We start from the raw sequence: 24,266 nt of genomic DNA, 5'->3' as shown, positions 1-24,266 counted from the left end.
TATCCTAAACCAGGAAGTGCAGTGAAGGGTCTAGCAGCGTTCCTGTCTAAAGAGGAACTCGGGAGATGGAGCGAGCTAGCCCCGGGCAGCATCCCCATATGAGGAGGAGTTCCAATGGAGACTACAAGGTGCACTGGCCTAGGATTTTGGCCCTATTTCAACCAAGGAGGAACTTGACTGGAGAGAGGAGATACAGCGAGATCTCTGGGACAAGGCCCTGGAGCAGACTCAAGTTCCAGCGGGAGAGAGCCATCCCAGTTCAGAACAGCGCAGACAGAAGCAAGCAGTGCTGAGGATGCTTTGACTGGAGGATCCGCCCCGGGAAGAGGGAATCATAGAACTCCAGCGTCTGATCAAGAAGGGACTGTGGCTGGTCCACGCTATGGTGGTACTCGGTCCAAAGGTCCCGTGAATGGCAGAAAACAAAAGACCAGAGCGTGATGACTACAATGACCCTGGTCTATTCGGGAGGCGTTGGAGGAGGATTGGGACTTTGGCAGCACGGAGGAGTCTCGGTATTGGGAAATCTTGGAATACTGTAAGGACGCCCTGGAGGTCTCTAATACTACAGGCCGGGACCCAGATATCACCCGTCTGGTTGCACTAAAATGGGAACTGGAGCAGGAATACCAGAACCTTCGAGAATCAGTTCAACAGTGGGACAGCGATGCACAAACAAGGCTAACAAGCATAATAACATATTTATAAAGGGATGGGGAAGACAATAACCAGCACAAAATATCTGTCCTGCCTGCAGAATTTGCAATATTCAAATCTACCTGAATATGCAAATTAGCCAGCCTTGCTATTCAGGTAGTGTATATTGCTGTTGCTACCAACAGAGGGCGCTACACAGGCTCCACTGCCAAATCTGCCTAGTTGATAGCAATCCTCAGCAGTGCAGGAGAGCAGGCAAAACATTTAACAGCATGCACACACACATTATAAACACCCTGCTCCTATAATGTGAACAGGGTGACTTAGACATAGGAGCCATTTAGGAACCATTGTAAAGTGTCCTTTTGCTCCCAGTGATAGTGACTACACACAAGGTAAGTGAAAAAAAAATATTGCCTTAACATTTTTAATGAGACGGGAGTTTGACTGAGGCAAGGTAATAGAGGAAGCTCAAGAGTTTGCTTCAGTCCTCAATGTCTACTTCAGTCCTCACCCTACTACAAGAGTGTGCGTGACGTAGTTGTGGTGGTGAAAGGGTTAAAGTTCACTATTTGTCTGCACTAGACCGGAAATAATGATAATATCCCGCTTAACATCACCCACACGTAACCATAATAATATAAATATTAATATTTTAACACTGCCACCACCAAGACAATTTATAAATGGGGTGCCTTGGTCCTCCAGGAAACGTAATAATAAAAACCCACCATATACAACTTAGCACAATACCTATGCAATTGCGAAACACTCATTGATTAGTCTCTTCAGGTAACGTGTTTCTTTACCAGACAAAGGCAGAACTTAATAAAGGAATGTTTATTATGAGCAAAAAACAGTCACAATGCATACAGAAATTAGATGATAAATTATTTACACCAAGAACAGATAAAAACAAAAGGGATAAAAAATCAGAAGTTCTAAACACTTACTCGCGTAGGTTTTCAAAGTAAAACTTCTGCCCAGGGGGTCTCTGGCAAGGAAGATGGTGATTCACTCAATTAGATTCTGACCCCAAGCAAGTACAAACACATTTCAGAATCATTAGATATATACCCTGTGGATTACCAAGCCTGACCTAGAAGTGGAGATAAGGTGGACCTATGGAGACAATAAGTGACCACCCCTTTGTGTTCCAGACCAGCATCAATCCAAATAGAAACTTTTTTTTTCTATCTCCTATTTTGTACTTGCCATAGAAATAATAATTGCATCGATGAATGTGTTACCATTTTTCCATTCCATAGATATGTCACACTCCTTACTTGTGACCTAATATAGCGGACATCACAATCGCTTGTCATATGGTTAAGTTACGCAAATCATGTTTAGACTTGATTAGAAGATTGTGCTTGTCCCATTCTAAATATAATAAACATGAGGCTTAATTATTTTCTGTGGGTAAGTATTATTATACATGAACACAAGGCTAATGATCAATAATGTATTAAAGAAATTAACTAATCAATTAAGAGGTACAGGCCGTATGGTTGAAGTCTGTTTACATTGGAACTAGACATACAGGCACCTCAAGTGTAGAATTTCACACTTTGCAGAGCCTTTGATTAATCAAAGGATCAATCCATGTTGTAAACCATCTACCCCTTTCACATTCCTATACAATTTACATTACCCCTTCTATCATCTGACCTCTACCAAGTGGCCAAACCTAAATGTACTACACAGATTACATTAAATGGCAATATTCTATTGTGCACCCTTGGCGTGAATAGGCTGTTTTATTAAATAAATAAATACTACAATACTACAAGCACTATCACCACTGCAGTGTGCTCTGCTGCCAAGAGGACCCTGGCACCTCTACCCCCCCTCCCTCTCGCTCCCCAGTTTAAGTAGTCAAACTAACTGACAAGATGCCATGGGTCTGCAAAGCAATGGTAATTTTCTTCACTGACCCAACCTTTTTGTGTTTCTTTATTCCAGTTGGGTCAAACCCCAGGAAATGACTCCCCGATATTCCTGCCCAGTGACCCTGAGTGGGACTGGACCCTCGCCAAGATGTGGGTGCGCAATGCTGACTTCCAGGTCCATGAAACTGTATCTCACCTACTTTACACTCATCTCTTTGCTGAGGTCTTTAGTATTGCAACTACCAGACAGCTTCCGATGGGCCATCCAGTGTATAAGGTAAGTGATGACAACTAACTTCTAGGCAGTCCCCACTGCAGCCAATCCAGGTGATCTGAGTATGTGATCGTGATGACACCGCAAGCACTTCTCGGCCCACAGGGTATTTTATGCAGAACTCACCACCGCCCACCTGAAAGCCTGAATCGCCCACTAGTTGGCGGTAGGGATTAGGTTGAAGACCCCTGAACATTTAATAAACAGTTAATAGCTAACAAGTTTCTATTTAGTATAAAGCATTGTTACAAAATGGCTATTGTGAAAAATAAAATCTCACAAACCATTCAAATAAGGACTATGGAAAAAATTTCCATAATTATGTATTCAGAATATACGGAGTTCAACTATAAATGTAAGGTAGGTTGGCACTGGAGGCAAGATTGTAATGTCCTCAGAGTCTGTCTGAATCTAGGGCCATAGTACATCATCCACAGGTTGCATTTTATACAGAATAGAAACACTGCACCGTATCCAATAGCACAGGGACATAACATCAGAATATGTGCTACTGCATTTAACCATGTTCAAATTTTTGGAGAGAAATATCACCAACCAAGGATACAGCCTAGCAGCAGTAATTACAGATTGGATCTTCTGCCCCAGGCTCTTCTAAGGGTGTCAGCTAGTTGTCATGTGGAATTCTTACTGCACAGAATATATTATTGTAGTGATTAATGCATGTGTACTATACACTATTACAACCCACCAATTCCTGCAGAAAAGTGCAGGAGAAACACTTTACAGAAGTCAGGTAGAAGTGTCTGGCATTAACTCCACCAGACATGACACCATGAGCTGGTATCCGGGTACTTCCAGCAGGAAGTGTTAGCTGGACTATCCAGAGTGTCTATGCCTGGTCCAGGTGAGGGATTCTTCAGATGGTTTTACCATTCTCAGGAGGACCCAGAGACTGTTTGCTGCATCATTTTATACCTCCCTTGAGAAATGAAGCTCAATGACTTCACTCATGGAGTAGTACAACTCCATGTAAACGATACCCTGACATAGAGACTGGAGGGAAGGCACCAACAATACAAGGTGGAATAACTGTGAGCTGGTTTGAGCAGGGTCTTCTTCAGTCAATTACTGGCAGTTATATATCCATACTATATATATGTAAAGCTCTCATGAATATATTGACACTATATAAATGATAATTATGCCAATAATTACTTATTAAACCATTGATATCCAAGGATTCACCAGGAATATGTGTTAATTGTCCAGCCCTGCCTAACAACGAATAATTCAAGAAAACTAACAATGGGACACACAGAGTTAACTAACAATATGTCCGGTCGTTAGGATCACGTCTTGTGGCCAAATTAACTACTAGGAAACCTACATTTAAATCTCGGAGCATATTCTATTTGAGGATAATTTTTCAAAAATTTACTTTTTTTAAAACACAGGTGTAATTCTTTGTGCTTCTCTCCTTTCAGCTCATTATCCCTCATTTTCGCTACACTCTGGCAATCAACACTCTCGCTAGACAAACTCTTATCAATCCTGGCGGAACGTTTGATCAGGTTTGAGCTATTTATACTTTCACAGGGAATTTGCTGGTGTGTTTGGGAATACAGATTCCTAGACTGTAAGCATAAGGAGAATTGGTGCAAATGGAACTACAATGTAACATACAGAGAATACAATGTGTAAGGACAACCTTCATGAAGACTGTTTCTATTCAAAGCTAAAATAGCAAATTGCATTATTTTATTTGTAAAGGGATTCATTGTTACATATTTACAGAGTAGCCTAAGTCAAACAAAAATATATATACACGGTGGAGTATCTTACATTTGGTCTTGAAATACTGTATACAATAGGTACAAAGAAGAGTAGTTGATGCATGGAATAACATTCCAGCTGATGTGGTAGAGGTTAACACAGTGAAGGAGTTTAAGCATGTGTGGGATAGGCATAAGGCTATCCTAGATATATGATAAGGCCAGGGACTAATGAAAGTATTTAGAAACATTGGGCAGTCTAGATGGGCCAATGGTTCTTACCTGCTGCCACATTCTATGTTACTATTCCGTTTTAGCACAATATTCACTTCCCCACTGCCTTACAGCCAATCCTGTCCAAACAGGGTGATAGCTTGAAGTGAGTCTTCTTGGCCCAAATTACCCATAATGCAACAAAACGTAGCAAATAAAGTTGAAAGTAGACTCAAGTAGATGAAGTTTACCTTTTCACACATTGATGTTATTATTGCAGATCCAAATGAGGCATTCAATAAAAGTTTAAATATAATAATAAATAATACTTAATATGAAGCAATTTAAAATCATGATCCAAAAACTGAAAAACATAATCAATTCTCTTTGAATGGCCTAATTAATCTCCCTTTTATATGGTAATTTGTATGCATTATTTTGATCATAATTTATTTAAATGAAAAAAAAAAAAGTGAAATAAAAAAAATACCCAGGATAACCAAGTAGATTCTATTTCTATATGTTTTATGAATGTATTCTTCCATTGATCTCTTTATACTCAGATAACAACCATTGGACAGAAAGGTCTAGCTGTTCTTCTTAAAAGAGCGATGGAAGAGTTAACCTATGACTCCCTCTGCCACCCTGAGGACATCAAGAACAGAGGCGTGGAGTCCATTCCAAATTACTTCTACAGAGATGATGGGATGAAGATCTGGCTGGTAATAGAGAGGTAACCTTACCCGCACGTTCCTCTCACTCCATCATTCACAGAGAACGTGATCAACATGTCTACAATAATAACATCCAGAGAGATCCTGGCAATGCCGCTGTATCCTGTGGATTAGCTCATCACAATGGTGGATAAAACTTTAAAACTCACAGTAAAATAACTTACCTCGGCTAAATTTAGGAAAGACCTAACGAATTTCTTGTATATTTCTGGATGAAAGTGTAATTAGGAACTCATTGGAGAATTCTATAAGCCAGGCCATAGTGTTTCAATTATACAAATCTGATAGTTACGGATTATATTTAGTCAAAATGAAATCCATCAGCCAGCAATATACAATAAAAATACTTTCATTTCTGTATATAGATATAAAAATCCCAACTGGGACACCAAAAAAGATCACACTTTAGGCGTCCAGGGGCCAGCAGCACTTCATCAGAAGAAACAAGATTGATTTCAATGCACGTGTCACACACAAACAAATCAATAAAACCTCAATTACATATGTTAAAAATGAGTCAAAACATCCATGAAAGTGGAAACATGAAATCCTTATGAGACCTACCCTCCGATATAAACAAGAACCATAAATATGTCATCAGCACAAAGCAGAGGAAACATTATTTACATTTAATAAAATCCAACAGTAAATTCATAACCTGGGTTAGATACTAGCGCTCAATAGAAGCTACAAAACCTTTCAAATGTTATTAGATGTACGATAGTCCAGGCCTAATATTTACAGCTCATTCCAGAGGAACAAATTGAAACACAGACACTGATTTGGAACTCCGTTAAGAAGAATGGATACAACTTTACTGACCGTCAGTCATTTAATGACCCACCTCGGTATATCATCGAATGGAATTAACGTGAATGCTATTGTTCTGTCAGGGAGCTTTCCATAGACTCCATCATGCATTAACATCAATCTTTACTAATGGTCAACACTTAGAACAGTGTTACATTCTGTGCTTTCAGACTTGTCTCAGATGTGGTCCATTACTATTATAAGGATGATGATTCCGTCTCAAAGGATCCGGAGCTCCAAGCCTGGGTGGGAGAAATCTTTACAAAAGGTTTCCTGGACAATCAGTCCTCAGGTAGGAGACATTAGACACACGACTGATTGGGTCTGTCTGTCTCTCTCGGAAACCCTCTCTCTCTCCAACTGATATACCTTCTGCTCAATGCTTCTAACTTTCCATAACCATTATTTATTGATAGGAAAAGGAGAGAAGGCTTTATTGTTACAATGTGACTTGTATTCTCTATTAACACAGACCTGTCTTCCTCCCACCACTTACTGGCCTTTCAGAAAGCTACTTACCCCACATCCAAACTATCTAGACCTTTTTATACCAGAGAGCTCGAGTCATTACTTTATACTTTCATATTTTTGTATTTTTTATGTCTACCCTTACTTCCACCATGCCCAGTCACTAGATATAATACTCTTTTTGGTCCATACTGTATCGTACATGTATAGTGATTTTTCCTTATTTTTTAGCATATTCATTTTTTATACTATTTACACCATGTGCTCCTTACCTATTCTGTTCACTTTCTTTCGTATTCCCTTTATTACTGGAACAAACTACCTTGTCAGGAAAGCCTTCCATACATCCAAATCATCTCACTTCACCATGTCCTCTCCTTATTCCCTGTACCCCATCAGTGTCTCCATTGACCCGTCCTCTAGCTGCCCTTAATATCAACTGCGTCCGATCACATTTGATTGCAATGTTTTACATACTGTCTAATTAATGTTCTGGAATTTAGATTTACTAAATGTAAAGCAAGATGTCTGTCTGCTACTCTCTAGATAACGTGAACCATATTTCTTGGCTGGGTTACTTCCTTGCTTTAGGGAGACCCTAACATAGAAGAGTAGGGAATTGTAAGATATTGCTGGATCTCTCACACAGGGTCAGTTTTCTTTCTGGAGCTGCATCCAATACAGTAGTTATTGTCCCATGTCAATAAATACCCTTGAATCCATAAACTATTATGTTACAATATTTGATATTTCCTCTAATTCCCAGGAATCCCATCATCTCTGGAAACCAAACCTGAACTGATTAAATACCTGACCATGGTGATCTTCTCGTGTTCTGCGAAGCACGCAGCAGTAAACAGCGGCCAGGTGAGTGACTACACATTATGACTACACTCTGTAGGTCTTGATGTATTGAGGGGCCACCCAGCAGATGTGGTAGAATACCAAGGCAGCAAAGGCGTAACTAGGAATCACATGGCCCTGGTGCAAGAATCATAGAAAATCATAGAAAGGTCCCCTTCACACTCTCATTGATACACAGACACTGACATACACTTACTAACACACACACACACACACACACACACACACACTCACTGACAGACACACAGTAATTGACACAGAAACGGTTTAACCAACACACATTTTCAGTGACAGAAACACATACACACTCACTGACAGAAATACACTGACATACACGGATTCACTGACAGACACACACGCACTTACTGACAGACAAACACATTGACTCACTGACATACACACACTCTCACTGATTTGACACACACACTCACTGACAGACACACCCTCATTGATTTGACACACACTGACAGACACACACTCTCACTGACAGACACACACACTCTCACCAATTTTACACACACTCACTGACAGACAGACAGACACATACATACTGACAAACACACACACACTCATTGACTGATAAATACAGTCACTGACAGACACACACTGATTTGACACAAACACTCACAAATTAAAAAAAGACACACTCTGATTTGACACAAACACTCACTGACACATACATACACTCTTGCAGACCCACTCTATCAATGACACATAATATCACTGACTGACACGCACTTTCAATGATTTGAAACTCTTGCTGACAAACACACATACACACACATACACTGACAGACACACTTATTGACAGACAGACACACACACTGACAGTGCCAGACACTCTCAAAGACAGATACATAATCTCATTGATTTGACACGTCACTCACTGACAGCCACACTGACACCCACTCTCAATGATTTTAAACTGACACATTCACTAACAGACACTGACAGAGACACACATTTACAAATTCTTGCACACACACTCAAATTCATTTAATTATTGTGGTTCTATTTTTTGAGGCCCATCCAGCGTCCCTACCTTTGGGAGAGCTAGTGTAGGTCTTCTCCATGGGGTCCAGTGGGGATCTTAGTAGTTACTCTACTGGATGCATTAGGAGGGGTCTACAGTGCAGCCCAGACCCCTGGAGCTGCGACCCCTGCGACCATGGTAGTTCCACCACTGCAAGGCAGGATATTCTAGTGGCTGTGACCAGTATGAGACAAACTTTTCCTGTTACAGTTGCAATTATTTACCGTATATACTCGAGTATAAGCCGACCCGAATATAAGCCGAGGCCCCTAATTTTACCCAAAAAAACTGGGAAAACTTATTGACTCGAGTATAAGACTAGGGTGAGAAATGCAGCAGCTACTGGTAAATTTCTAAATAAAATTAGATCCTAAAAAAAATATATTAATTGAATATTTATTTACAGTGTGTGTATAATGAATGCAGTGTGTGTGTATGAATGCAGTGTGAGTGTATGAATGCAGCGTGAGTGTATGAATGCAGCGTGAGTGTATGAGTGCAGCGTGTGCAGGGCCGGCCTTAGGGGTGTGCGAGCTGTGCGGCCGCACAGGGCGCCATGGTGCAGGGGGCGCCCTGCGGCCGCATAGCTCACACGGCATGTCTGTTAGCCGCAATGCTAACAAGACATTTGCCTTGGGCGGCATTTTCCAGGGGGCGGCAAAAAAAGCCGCCCCCAAATGCCCAAGGCAAATGTCTTGTTAGCCTTGCGGCTAACAGACATGCCTGGCTGCTGGGCGGTCGGGCGGCGCTGGCGGGCGGCTGGCGAGGGAGCACTTCCTCTGAGCTGTATGCTCAGCTCCCTCGCGCGCCGCACAGTGTGGCTGGGAGGTGGAGCCGGAATATGACATCATATTCCGGCTCCCAGCCTCACTCTGCAGCGCGCGAGGGAGCTGAGCATACAGCTCAGAGGAAGTGCTCCCTCGCCAGCCGCCCGCCCGCCAGCGCCGCCCGACCGCCCAGCAGCCACTGGACCACCAGGGAGGAAGAGACCCCCCCCCAGCATTCCCAAAGGTAAGGAGGCTGGGGGGGGGGTCTAAATAAATGTTACAAAATGTGTTAATGTGGGTGTGTGTGTGTGTGTGTGTTAGTGTGTGTCTGTGTGTGTGTGTGTATGTTAGTGTGTGTCTGTGTCTGTTAGTGTGTATGTTAGTGTGTGTCTGTGTCTGTTAGTGTGTGTATGTTAGTGTGTGTGTGTATGTTAGTGTGTGTCTGTTAGTGTGTATGTTAGTGTGTGTCTGTGTCTGTTAGTGTGTGTGTGTATGTTAGTGTGTGTATGTTAGTGTGTGTCTGTGTGTATGTTAGTGTGTGTCTGTTAGTGTGTGTCTGTGTGTATGTTAGTGTGTGTGTATGTTAGTGTGTGTCTGTCTGTTAGTGTGTGTATGTTAGTGTGTGTGTGTCTGTGTCTGTTAGTGTGTGTCTGTGAGTGTGTTTGTCTGTTAGTGAGTGTGTGTGTCTGACTGTGTGTGTGTGTCTGTTTGCATGTGTGTGTGTGTGTGTGTGTGAGACTGTGTGTGTGTGTGTGTGTGTGTGTGTGTCTGTGTGTATGTTAGTGTGTGTGTATGTTAGTGTGTGTCTGTATGTTAGTGTGTGTGTGTGTCTGTGTCTGTTAGTGTGTGTCTGTGAGTGTGTTTGTCTGTTAGTGAGTGTGTGTGTCTGACTGTGTGTGTGTGTGTGTCTGTTTGCCTGTGTGTGTGTGTGTGTGTGTGTGACTGTCTGCGCGTGTGTGTGACTGTCTGCGTGTGTGTGTGTGTGGGAAGGGGTAAGGAGTGGGGGAGGGGGGGACGGGAAGGGGGGGGCGCTGTGAAGATTTTTTTGCACAGGGCGCCCAAATGCCTAAGGCCGGCCCTGAGCGTGTGTATGAGTGCAGCGTGTGTATGGGTGCAGCGTGTGTATGGGTGCAGCGTGTGTATGGGTGCAGCGTGTGTATGGGTGCAGCGTGTGTATGGGTGCAGCGTGTGTATGAGTGCAGTGTGTGTGTATGAGTGCAGTGTGTGTGTATGAGTGCAGTGTGAGTGTATGAGTGCAGCGTGTGTGTATGAGTGCAGCGTGTGTGTGAGTGCAGCGTGTGTATATGAATGCAGTATGAGTGCAGTGTGTGTGTATGAGTGCAGCGTGTGTATGAGTGCAGCGTGTGTATATGAATGCAGTATGAGTGCAGTGTGTGTGTATGAGTGCAGTGTATGAGTGCAGTGCAGTGTATGAGTGCTGTGTGTGTGTGTGCAGTGTGTGTGTGTGCAGTGTGTGTGTATGAGTGCAGTGTGTGTGTGTGTGTGTATGAATGCAGTGTGTGTGTATGAGTGCAGTGTGTGTGTGTGTGTGTGTATGAATGCAGTGTGTGTGTATGAATGCAGTGTGTGTGTATGTGTGTGTTGCAGAGCCTTGGTGGGGGGTGGGCAATTTTTTATTTAATTTTTTTTTATTATTTTAATTTTTTTTATTATTATTTATTATTTTTATTTATTTAATTTAATTATTATTATTGTATTATTTATTATTTAATTATTATATTTTTTTTATTATCCCTAATTATTTTTTTTTCGTCCCCCCTCCCTGCTTGATATATGGCAGGGAGGGGGGCTCCTTCCCTGGTGGTCCAGCATTGGCAGTTCAGTGGGGGGGGAGAGGGGGGCTGGCAGAGCTGTAACTTACCTGTCCTGCAGCTCCTGTCAGCTCTCTCCTCCTCCGCGCCGTCCGTGCAGCTCCCTCTGTCAGCTCCCAGTTTACACTGGGAGCTGACCGAGGTGCTGAACGGACGGCGCGGAGGAGGAGAGAGCTGACAGGAGCTGCAGGACAGGTAAGTAACGCTCTCTGCAGCCCCCACAGCCCCAGTCTGTATTATGGCAATGCAAATTGCCATAATACAGACTATTGACTCGAGTATAAGCCGAGTTGGGGTTTTTAAGCACAAAAAATGTGCTGAAAAACTCGGCTTATACTCGAGTATATACGGTATATAGTGTCAACATATTCCTCAGCGCTGATAGCAATGCGATAAGTATCTCTCAGTGTTCTGAGGTCAATGATTGGAAGAGAAAATTAAAGCATTGCTCCCTCCACATTAACCTCTTCTCCTCTCCGCTTTCTAACTCCGGTCTCCTCTGCGTTTCTGTTTTAGTTTTTTTCACACAGGTTACAGAGGTTTGTTCTGTTTATGTATAATATAAATCCAGAGACAAGTTTGGGATTTCATTACACTGAAAGTGCTAGGTATCCAGTAACAGCAGGAAAGTTATGGGTAATTATCAAAGTCCTCCAACCTGTATTGCGGGTACCAAGCAATGAGACTGAGGACCTAGCCAGACATCCCCATTGTAGCTGCTAGGTAGAACCTTCCACTTACCTGCATCTCAAGCTCAGCTATAATCAATATAAAAGTGGAAGCATGGGATGGGTGTATGTGCCGTGTAATGTATGTTTCTGTATTACAAGGGGTGATGAGAGCAATGGAAGATGGTCCAAGTTAGAAGGAGCTAGTTCTAGCTCAGAGTTTACTGGAGGCTCACAGTATGGCTATGTACACATGTATTAAGGATGTGTGTGAGTACTGAAAAACTGGGGGAGAATCAATCTTGCTCCAATTATATTTGGGTATTGACCAGAGAAATAAATAAAGCACTTTATTGGTGGAACATATTATCAATAGCGTATAATCAGTTAATAACCAGATGGTGCAATGAATGTTATTAGTCTGTGAAGATGTTTCCTTTATATCTGGTTTTGTAACCTGTCTCTGCCTCAGTTTGACTTCTGCTCCTGGATGCCGAATTGTCCATCGTCCATGAGGAAGCCCCCTCCTACCATAAAAGGCACGGCCACCTTGGACAGCATCCTGCAGATCTTGCCACAAGTTAACACGACAACGAGAACTATGACAGTGGTCTGGGTGCTGAGCAACGAACCCCAGGACCGGGTGAGTATCTGTCACATGAGATCCCACAGTGTGTAAAGGTACAGCGAAAAGGGGACAGCATTGTCTATTTTAAATATAAACATGATCAAAACCACTAATAACATTAGGACAGGCAAAATACTCAAAATGTATTAAATATATGCCACAAGTATAAACATTTCACTCGCCACTGTCCATTGCCAAGTAGAAATTCCACCCGGGGGGTATACTATGGCTTGCAGGGGTGAGTAACTTTTAAGGCCTGGCTAATAACCTAGGGTTACAAATTGTGATACTCTATATCACAATAAATAATATACTGTAATAGGGATCCCATCTTCACACCATTCCCCTCATTGTTGCACCGCAAGACTCTCATCCACACATTGCTTGAGAAACGCAGCAAATGGATGTATGCCATCTACTTATAACCTCCCTTGGTTATCTCAGTATAATGAAGGTTAGAGGGCAATAAATCACACGTGGAGTCATTAGTGAAAGTATAAATGGTCATACACTGGTTAAGGAGACAAGTCGGAATCTACGATCTGTTAAATTATCCTCGAAATGCTGAACCTAAACTTACATTTCACTTGGAAAGTTTTAAATGTTTTTCCCTGTTACACATAACATTCTCAGTCTGCCATTTAAAGAAACACTGTAGGCACCATATGGTGATTGGAGTCCATGGGCATGGGTTCCACGTTACTACTTAATTGTTTACTCACTGTGTATTCGAGATTCTCGGCTGCCGGAGTACCACGTAGTTGTGTTGCAGGATCCCACACCCATAAACTTCTATTTATTGGTTCCTTCAAGGAGCAAAAAGCACAATAATATGTAATTCAGAAAAGAGAAACTCATTCATAATTTAGCTGATTTTTTTTAATGTATACGAGAGTTGGAGATCTGGGATCACGAGGATGAACAGACTCTTCCAGTAATTGAAACATATCCTGATGGTACAGATAGTGATGTGTAACGCTCTCTCATTCTCTTTCTTTCTTACAGAGACCTCTCGGTAATTACCCAGACGAACATTTCACAGAGGAAGCGCCAAAGAAATACATTCAGGAATTCCAGACAAAGCTGTCTGAAATTTCCAGTCAAATTAAAGAGAGGAACAAAAGCAAGAATCTGACTTACCCGTATCTGGATCCCGAGAGGATTGAGAACAGCGTGTCCATTTAACCCACAATGAAAGTGACAGAAGAACATTTCACCAGACTAAACGGCCAACCACTAAATCCTAATCTCATATATGCTTTTCAGAAAAAACTGATTCAATATCCAATCATTTCTCTTTGCTTATCTAAGTTCTGCTGCTGTAGATGATTCCAGGCGTTACTCCTTTTGCCATCCACCCATCAACTTCACCATCTCATTCCTTCTCCAAACTATCTGTATTTAGAGCATGACGAGCTGTTTGGTTGTTGGGACGATGTGGAAGTGATGTAAAACCTATAGAGAGATTATTCCTTCTCACTGCAGCTAAAATCTAGTGTGACTGTAGTCCCCATCGTCAGGAGCATAAGATGGACACTTTGTGTAGGTCACCAGACTAATCTTGTGGTTAAGTCACAGAGTGTGTATAAGGTAATTGTGTGTAATGTAACTGTTAATTGTTTAATGTTTTGTGTGCTCTCCTGTCCTGCTGACTTTCTACTAACTAGATGGATTTGGCAGTGGAGCCTGTACAGCGCCATCTGTTGGCTGTAAAGATTTTAAAGCCGTTATCAGCACTACCTGAATAGCAAGGCTTGTTAATTTGCATATTCAGATAGATATGCATATTATGGTTTCTGCAGACAGGGGACATATTTCTTGTCTGTCGTTTTCTTCCCCACCCCTTTATAAGTATGTCATTGTGTTGTTATGAGTTCCAGTTTATTTTCCAGTATATTTCCAGAGTTCCAGTATATTTTCCCATATGAGTTGGTGTCACCATAAATGAAATGTAATGTGGATAGGGGCTAATCCTCGGTGCAAATAAAAGATTCTTCATTCTTTGCCTCTGGTTTGATGCTTTGTCCTGGAATAGTCTATGCTTCTATTGTACTTCTGTAAAATATACAACATATATTACATAAAAATAAACAAAGTAAAACATCCTCAAGTGATCTGTGATATATAGTAATTGGATTAGCACATACAATCAATGGATAGTTTGAAAATAAAACAGGGGTCCTCCAAATCCCACATAAAAGCAAGAGAGGATATGGAATAATATAAATAATAATCCAGTGCCAACATATTCTGTAGTGTACATGGGATTTCTTGAATTTTATTTTGCTTTGCATGGTACTATCTACATGTTTACATGCTAGTTGTAGGGAAGGGGTTAAAGTATCCGTAGACTGTCTTCTGAAAAATAAGTAATACATCAAATCTGAAAGATAGCATCCTGGGATTCCTAGATCATTTTCTAAATTAAACAAAGCGGGGTACCGCACATGTTCTGTCAACGTGTGGTCATTTTCTGCTAATCTCTGACGTGGCTCGTGGCAATAGTTTGTTTCACACACATATTACAGAACTGTATGCACAGGGAGCGGGGCTCTGAATGAAAGTAAACCAATTTGTGTTCATCAAGGTCCCACATGCGTCAATTATATTTTAAAGAAATTAAAGGGAAAACCCAGGGCTCAAGTCCTGCAGGAACGCGTGGGAACGGCGTTCCTGCACTTTTTTTAGAGCAGGAACGCCGTTCCCGTTTGTGGTCCTGCAGGCACTCAGGGGGTAGCAAAAAATGCCGCCCCCAAATGCCCCCGTGTTCCGCCTGTCATGGGGGGCCCAAGAGGTGGCCTAATGGCCACCTGAAGGTACCCCCCGGCCGGCTCTTGTCTCGCTGTCAGACGCGGCGAGGGAGCTGTGTTCTCTCTGCTCCCTCTCGCTGCGCCGTTTGCTGATGCTGGGAGCCGGAATATGATGTCATTTCCGGCTCCCGGCATCAGTAGACAGCCCGCGCGGCGAGAAGGAGCAGAGAGAACACAGCGAGCCGGCCGCACTGAGGCCCCACTGGACCCCAGGGACATGTCCACGCCAGCTCTCCAGGTAGGGAGGCTGGGTGGACATTTTTAAATTTAAAAAAAATATACAGATAATTTTTGTGTATGTGTGTGTGTGTGTGTGTCTGTGAGTGTATGTGTGTGTGTGTGTGTGTGTGTGTCTGTGAGTGTATGTGTGTATGTGTCTGTGAGTGTGTATGTGTTTGGGAGTGTGTGAGTGTGTGTGTCTGTGAGTGTATGTGTGTGTGTGTACGTGTCTGGGAGTGTGTGTGTGTACGTGTCTGGGAGTGTGTGTGTATGTGTCTGGGAGTGTATGTGTGTGTATGTGTGTGTGTGTCTGTGTGTGTGTGTCTGTGAGTGTGTGTCTGTGAGTGTATGTGTCTGGGAGAGTGTGTGTATGTGAGTGTATGTATGTGTGTGTGTCTGTGAGTGCATGTGTCTGGGAGTGTGTGTGTGTGTGTGTGTGTCTGGGAGTGTGTGTATGTATGTGTGTGTGTGTGTATGTGTGTGTCTGGGAGTGTATGTGTCTGTGAGAGTATGTGTGTCTATCTGTGAATTTGTGTCTGTGAGTCTGTGTGTGTGTCTGTGAGTGTGTGTGTCTGTGAGTGTATGTGTGCACCTGAGTGTGTGTGTACGCATTTATATATGCATACAAGTTTTGTTTTTTTCTGGTGGTGGGGTGAGGGTGGAACTCGAGTGACTTCCCACACTTTATTCCCCTGGACTTGACCCCTGGGAAAACCCCTACAACTGCATCACGATAGGCCTTACAGAGGACTTGTACAGCTTTTAAACAGTTGTTACAGAGGACTTAATCCACCAGCAGATTCTGTGACTGGTCCAGAATACGCCATTACCTACATGTATATGATTCCCCGGAGGGATAAATGGTACATCCAATGGGTTTTGCCAATCTCCTGGATCACTGTAGACCTTAATCAAAGGATTAGTAAAACGTTTTAGAGCAAACTGATTTTGGTCCATTTACTTTTATGATGGTAGTTCAGAATGTAATGTAAATATATGACAATTAAACTCACTTTGGAATTACACTATTGATCTTCATGTTGATGTTTGACATTTATTTTATTAATATTCCAGACAAGGATATTGCGATATTATTGTAAACTAGATGGGGGTGAAGGTTTCAAGTCTGTATCCTGTTTATAGCTTTAAACATCTTCTTATGTCTCTCTTTGCCCCAGTTGTAAAACCAAACAAATGCTCAGAGTAAACCACAAGAGAATTTGTATTTGAACAAATGTTGTAAGACGCTCGGCTCTCAACTGATATTTGGATTTTTCATACTGCTTGCAGTGTGACCCGTCACATTATTTCACTGATCTCTGCTGTTAATTAAACACTTTGTGCAACAAAGGCGTGTAATTGCTGAACTAAGAATAATTCCAAATTGTCGAAGGTATCACAAACGTTAGGCAAAAAATAAAAATCGAGGAAAAGCCGAGTCAATGAAGGCTACCAGTTCAGATATATACCACCCCCAAAATAACTACATATTGTTCATTCAATGTTTATCTTAATGAATGTTAATTGTGTTTTTGGACTACAATATTGTATTTTATGTACTTATTGGAGTGAATAGCATGCTGATAGTAATACAGGCAACAGCTGCATTCATTTCATACACTTTGCATCATTTTCAATAGGTCTTCAGTATATATTTTATATATTTTACACTTTTTATTTTTTCTATACATTTTCCATATATTTTTTTTATGCACATATATATTCTCTCTCGGAGACCTTTATAATACATTTGTGCCTATAAGACCGGAGTAATCCTTTTTCACACATTACATAGAAACGTTGGTTACACACCACTGTTTCCGTACACCAGATTTACATTACACCATCTATGTGGATACAGTACATTCTCGACTTATCCCCATGCCGGAACAGGAAGTTCCAGTTTGTGTTCCACAAAGCAAGAAAATTCTGCATGCTACCTCTATCAGAACAGGAAGTCCCGGCTTACGTCCTACAAAGGAAACAGGAAGTACTCACACACCGAATCCGGAAACTGCATTCCATGATGGAACGCATGATATTTATGGAGAACACCTGCAAGCCCCACATGGACTACTATAAAAACTAGAAGGTTTTTAAGAAGTTTATATCCCTGAAGAAGTCAGCTCATGGCAAACGCATTGGATACTTGGACTTTTACATATATTTTTTGTTTTATATGTCCAATTTTATTCTTTTTATTTGTTCATTTGATTCTTCATTTATATTTGTGTTATCTACCGGCCACTGTATCTCCCAGGATTGGAAGGTTCTCTTTTTGAACCACTTGCCAGTGGATATAAGTCTGCTGTTTGCTTACTTGATAAGTGCAACCTTGAATTAAATTTGTCACGATTCGGGGAACCCAACCCGCTAACACACACACACACACAGAAAAGGTGCAGTACCGGACCTTAGAGTGGCTGGGCTAAGCACACACAGAATAGTCAGGAGACAAGCCGAGTAAGGGGAACTAGAAGACAGAATAACGAGAAACAAGCCGAGGTCAAAGGGTAGGAGAAAGTCACAAAGTCAGATTAACAAGCCAGAGAGTACGTAACCAGAAAACACAAGTTCAGTATCAATACTAGCAAGCAAAGACCACAACAGGGAACTGAGAGACAGGAAAGGTAAGTATTTATATCCTTATCTTAATTCTGATTGGATAACTTCCAATCAGAATTAACAATCACACGTGGGGGATATCTATACCCCCCACTGTGATTGTTGCGCTGTAGCTTTAACGCCGGGTCACGTGAGTGACCCCGGCGTTCTGATATCAGTGCCGGCTCCCAGCGTGCAGCGTTAGACATGCTGCCGCTGGGAGGAGGAGAGGACGCCGCTCGCTGACTGGTAAGGGGAGGGGGGGCCGCGGGCGGCGACGGACCGAGGGTGAGTGCTGCGAGAGGATTGCAGCCTCCCCTCACAGCTGCCCGCGGAGCCCTGACAAAATTGTTATAGTTGTATACAATATCACAGTATATGCACTTTTCTTGTCCTTTGTGGATTCATATTTCTGGGAAGATTTTCTACTAACTACAGATACAGTATATGGGGTTATTTACTAAGTCTGAACCCCCATACCGAATGGAGCAAAACCATCTGTCTGCATATAAGGCCCTCTGGACTGTATATGTCGGACATTGTTTGTTCTATTCAACAATTTCTGGATTTTGCAGTTTGATCCAGATATCAACTAGGCTGAACACTGCCCGACAGCTGAACCCAGACCAAATGCTTTAAATTCTGGCAGTACTAGCAGCAAGCGAGCAAATAGCTAAAAACCTATATGTAAAATATCTATAGGATATAAGAAGAGAAACAGTTACAGTATATAGTGTAGTATGTAAAATATTGATTGGATATATAAGAATTGATACACTTACAGTATATAGTGTAGTATGTAAAATATTGGTAGGATATATAAGAATTGATACACTTACAGTATATAGTGTAGTATGTAAAATATTGATAGGATATATAAGAAACACAGTTACAGTATATAGTGTAGTATATAAAACATTGGAAGGATATATATTTTATGTATTTTTTCTTGTCTTTTGCTGACATGTGTTCAATAAAGTTTTGCCTCTGTCCTTGGAGATAATTGGATTACTTCCCAATTATCTCCAGGATAGAAGACTCTGTGGAACTGGTTTTGGGCAGAAAAGCCATACTTCATTTGGTCACAAAGGACTACGATCTATCTTTGAACCACTGGACCAATTTGTATGATTTTGACGTATGTTTGTGTTTGGAGTATGCTGATTCTGAAGTTTTATGTGAATGTGATGCATACTTTTAAAGTTATGAATAATGTGGAAAAACTGTATTTCTCTGCCTGTGATCATTAAATTACCCATTGTGTAAGGTAATTGTATCACAGGCAGAGGGGAGGATTTTGTGTGGGAGTGTCTGGGTGTATTGTACGTGTTTATTGGTTGTTTTCCAAAACCCTGTGGGTGGTACCAATGTGTATATAAGAACAATAAACCCACAGCTCTGTCTGTTCGCTGTTTGACCCTCAACACAGAGCTTTGTCTCGTTCTTGGGGGGATTTACTGTATGCTGTTAGATAGTGATTGCCAGGAGTGTAAGCTGCTTGGGTACTTTTCCTGTTCAGCTGCTAACAGCTATTCGTGAGGTTCCTGCTCGGGAGTTTGGTGTTCTGCAGTAGCTGTGCCTGTGTCTCTGGAAGGGGAAGATCTTCTAAACGGCGGTTTAACCCCTTTTATGCCTAGGGGTGCCGTTACAATAGTGTAGTATGTAAAATATTGGTAGGATATATAAGAAGACACACAGTTATAATATATAGTGTAGTGTGTAAAATATTGGTAGGCTATATAAGAGACACAGTTATAGTATATAGTGTAGTATGTAAAATATTGGTAGGCTATATAAGAATTGATACACTCACAGTATATAGTGTAGTATGTAAAATATTGATAGGATATATAAGAATTGATACACTTACAGTATATAGTGTAGTATGTAAAACATTGGTAGGATATATAAGAATTGATACACTTACAGTATATAGTGTAGTATGTAAAATATTGATAGGATATATAAGAATTGATACACTTACAGTATATAGTGTAGTATGTAAAATATTGGTAGGCTATATAAGAATTGATACACTCACAGTATATAGTGTAGTATGTAAAACATTGGTAGGATATATAAGAATTGATACACTTACAGTATATAGTGTAGTATGTAAAATATTGATAGGATATATAAGAATTGATACACTTACAGTATATAGTGTAGTATGTAAAATATTGGTAGGCTATATAAGAAGAGACACAGTTATAGTATATAGTGTAGAATGTAAAATATTGGTAGACTATATAAGAAGAGACACAGTTACAGTATATAGTGTAGTATTTAAAATATTGGTAGGATATATAAGAAGAGACACAGTTATAATATATAGTGTAGTATTTAAAATATTGGTAAGATATATAAGAAGAGACACAGTTATAGTATATAGTGTAGTATTTAAAATATTGGTAGGCTATATAAGAGACACAGTTATAGTATATAGTGTAGTATGTAAATTATTGGTAGGCTATATAAGAAGAGACGCAGTTATAGTATATAGCGCTATCAGTTAGTGCCTGACGTTCTCTCTCTAATACTTGATGTTTGTGAACTACATTTGATGATGCTAAACCAGCCTAACTTTCATTGTTACAGGGATTTCCACTCAGTGTTATTGTGGGCCCTCATCCAGTATTATTGAAATACCAGACCAAAAAGCTTCAAATCCAAGTTGGGGATTTAATAAATCTGAACTATTTGCCCACTGGCAGCTCAGTAGTGCGAAGGTTAATTATGTGGCAGCTGGTCGGTGTGTGAAAAGTTCTTCAAATGATCAATACACTAGCAAAAAGCAATCAAACAATAATTTGTGAATGTGTATCCTACTGGACGTGTTCCGTCCAAAATGTTAGTAATCTACTAATCTACTAATTCCCATAGTTTTCATATGTGACAAACTGCCCTTTGCCCCTGGCTTTTGGAGGAGCCTGATTGCCAGCCTCCTGTCCTGTGACTATGGCCACTGGGGTGTATTGCCATTTAAAAAGTCTATTTGGGCTTCTTGGATTTTAAAACACTTTTTCTGCCCCTTTAATTCCATGGGAAAATGTGCCTCTTCCCCTCCTCCTTTTTCTTGTCCCATTGTTCTCCAGCAGGGCGTTGTCCCAGGGACACTGCCAGACCAGTTGAAACTGGCTGCTTTGTCCCTCCTCAATCTCTCATCAGCCCTTGCTATTGTTTAAATCCATGGCGATCCAACTGTATTTGTGAGATCTATGCGCTTTTCGGACATATTGAGCACTCAGATCCAAGCTATCTGGGGATATGTTGGACATAAAGGTTAAACATTGTATTACAAGAGTTATGTATTTTTATATAGTTTTTGTAACAGTTTTTAGACTTAGAGATATTTTCTGTACCTGGAGATAATTGCCACTTAAGCCAATTATCTCCAGGTTAGAGGAGAAAATAGACCGGCCAGACAGCCTAAATCTGTGGAACTGTTTTGGGCATGAAAGCCAGGCTTGCAGTTGGTCAAATATGACTTCCAGATATCTTCCAAACCACTGGACCAATTCGTATGATTTTTGAATATGTTTGTTCACTGATTATGCTTGTTCAGAAAAGTTTATGGAAATTGCATGTATAGTTTTGAAGTTATGAATATTGTGTAAAGCTGTATATTTTCCTGCTTGTGATAATTAAGTTAGCCTACTGTGTTCAGTAATTATATCACAGGCAGAGGGGAGGGTTGGTGTGCCTTAGCTGGGAGTGTCTGACTGTGCTGTACTGTATTGATTGGCTGTTGTAACCCTATGTACCATAAGGTCCATGTGGGTGGTAACCTTGTGGGAAAACCTGTATTAAAGAAAGTCCTTTGTGCTCATTAAAACAATTCTACTTGACCCTCAACTCGCAGCTTTGACTCATGTTTGGAGGGGACAGCTATAATCACTACAGGGATTGCTATGCCCTTCATACTCCCTTAGCTACTGAGCTCTTGTAAGAGCTCTTGTTCCTGATCCTGCTTCACTCTACAGAAGGAAGAGGTTCACCCACTGGAGCCTGGTCATAGGTCCAGGATGGATAGCAGACGTCGAGATCCCAGCCCAGCAGCGGCGGTTCGTGCAGTCTGCAGTACTTATGGTGTCTACGGTGCTGATAGGAACTGCAGGTGGACCCAAGCCCAAAAAAGAGCTCAGGGGCACCAAGAAAGATTCTATGAGTTTACTCTTGTATGGACAGAAAATAAAAAACACCTTTATTATAGGGTATAAATTCCCCAAAAAGATAAAGGAAACTTATAAATACTGCTAACACATCTAATAAATCAAATTGAGGGAGGTAGTAATGTATACAAGTGAGACAGGAGTGAGCAATTAAGTTATACACAGTAAGGTACTTAAGACCCTCTAACCAGGGGTTACTTAGGTATCTATGAAGTCTGTGTATAGAATAGACAAAGCTTGTTGAGGACTAAAAAAGCCATTAAAAGAAATAGGATAGTATCTTTTGTAGAGCTATAACTTAGTCAATAGTAGGATTGATACAGTTAGGTAATGAAGCCTTGAACATAGTATCAATTGTATCCAGGACAGCAAATCTTATTTAATCTATTGCTAATGCTTTCAATTACTGGGCTTCAACAAAGGGCCAAAAGATGAGCTGTCCATATAAGGGGTTGGAGACGCCCCAAATGCTTAGTATATTGCTTAAGAACTAAGATGGAAAAAATTGTTTAATATCTACAGGAGATTCTGCAGCCTAGCTTAAATAACTTGGAAAGTAGTTAACCTTCACCTGAGTGCCAAAAATACACTGTTCGTATAAGGGGTTAAATGCCCCAAGAACAAAACACACATATGTTGCTTAGCCCAGAGGTGGAAAGCTTCTGCTGTGGTTATAGTAGCATAAGCAACAGATAAACACGCTGTTGCTATTATTGGAGGGTTGCTAAACCTTCACCTGAAAATCTGCGTTAAATTATCTACAAACGGGGTTAGATGCCCCAAGTTGCTCAGTATAATGCTTTATAACCACTGGAAATCTTATGCAGACATAAAGGATCTATAGTCTCTCCAAGAAATTACAGCACAACATAAGGATACGAATATTCACACTAGTGCTCCTGTTGTAGAGTTGCTAAACTGAGAAATCACGGCCACAAGCTTGAAGAAGCCCCAAATTACTCTAATCTGATATATCCATCAGACTCCTATATTCTCATCTACCTCCCCCCACCTAGTGAACACACACAAAGTGCTCGGTGATAGTTTTAAAAAAGCATAACCTAACGCACGTTTCGGCGCTATGCAAGCGCCTTTCTCAAAGGTAAAGATGACACTGCCGTCGGCTCGTTTTTATAACTCATTCCTTTTGTCAGGTAGCCAATCACCGGGCGCACCTATTGGGATTCTCTCGCGCCAGAATTATAATGGGCGGTCTATGTATCATAGCTCCGCCCATCCACATCATTGGGGGCGTGTGCGATACTGCCGCCCATGTGATCCTGAAATTAACATGACCGTAAAAGGTATGCGATGACGAGATTATTGTGTTGCACATTATATCGATCCTGAAGATCGATTCTGGACACAGTTTACTCCCCTAAAAAATGTAAAGAGGGAGTATATATATATTCCTATCACATTACCGTACTATGACACAATTTATGTCTTAAACATGTCACATATTCCAGGGAGCAAATATTTGTTGTCCCCGGGGGTGTGTGTTATTTGTAGGGTGCAATATGACCAGGGGGCAATTTAATCTATTAAGGGTATACAGAGATCATAAAAGAAATACTATTAAAGAGATATAGTGTGATGTGCATATCCCGGTATGAAGGCTAATTATTGCCCTACAAGGAGGATATATTTTATTAATTAAGAAGGGTCGAGGTGTGTAGAGGTAACAGAGGATATCAACATATATGATTCAAATAATTCTGTTGTCCTCATATCAGACTCTTATTGCTTTAAAAAGCACATCTCTATCTTATATGGTCTGTATATGATATCCCTGGTGATACTGTATGCTCAATATGAGTCACCATTGGGTTCATATGCCTCCTTATTAAATGATAGGAAGTTAATGTGCTAGGCTAGTGTCACATTA

The 24,266-nt window shown here is 41.1% G+C and overlaps 1 protein-coding gene across 1 annotated transcript in view; it reads left to right on the top strand.

Annotated features, from left to right (window-relative positions):
• The window catches only part of LOC134573379 (polyunsaturated fatty acid lipoxygenase ALOX15B-like), a 57,322-nt gene extending 42,746 nt beyond the window's left edge, over window positions 1-14,576 (top strand). Inside the window, exons 8-14 of the mRNA XM_063433113.1 lie at window positions 2,623-2,826; window positions 4,269-4,355; window positions 5,333-5,502; window positions 6,484-6,605; window positions 7,548-7,648; window positions 12,418-12,588; window positions 13,579-14,576. Of these exons, the coding sequence (XP_063289183.1) occupies window positions 2,623-2,826; window positions 4,269-4,355; window positions 5,333-5,502; window positions 6,484-6,605; window positions 7,548-7,648; window positions 12,418-12,588; window positions 13,579-13,758 (1,035 nt within the window). The 3' untranslated portion in view covers window positions 13,759-14,576. The remainder of the gene's footprint in view (window positions 1-2,622; window positions 2,827-4,268; window positions 4,356-5,332; window positions 5,503-6,483; window positions 6,606-7,547; window positions 7,649-12,417; window positions 12,589-13,578) is intronic.
• The last annotated feature ends 9,690 nt before the right edge of the window (window positions 14,577-24,266 follow it).

The sequence above is a fragment of the Pelobates fuscus genome, chromosome 1 (assembly GCF_036172605.1).
Source record: "Pelobates fuscus isolate aPelFus1 chromosome 1, aPelFus1.pri, whole genome shotgun sequence".
Classification (NCBI taxonomy): domain Eukaryota; kingdom Metazoa; phylum Chordata; class Amphibia; order Anura; family Pelobatidae; genus Pelobates; species Pelobates fuscus.
This window is presented reverse-complemented; position numbering and strand designations above follow the sequence as displayed.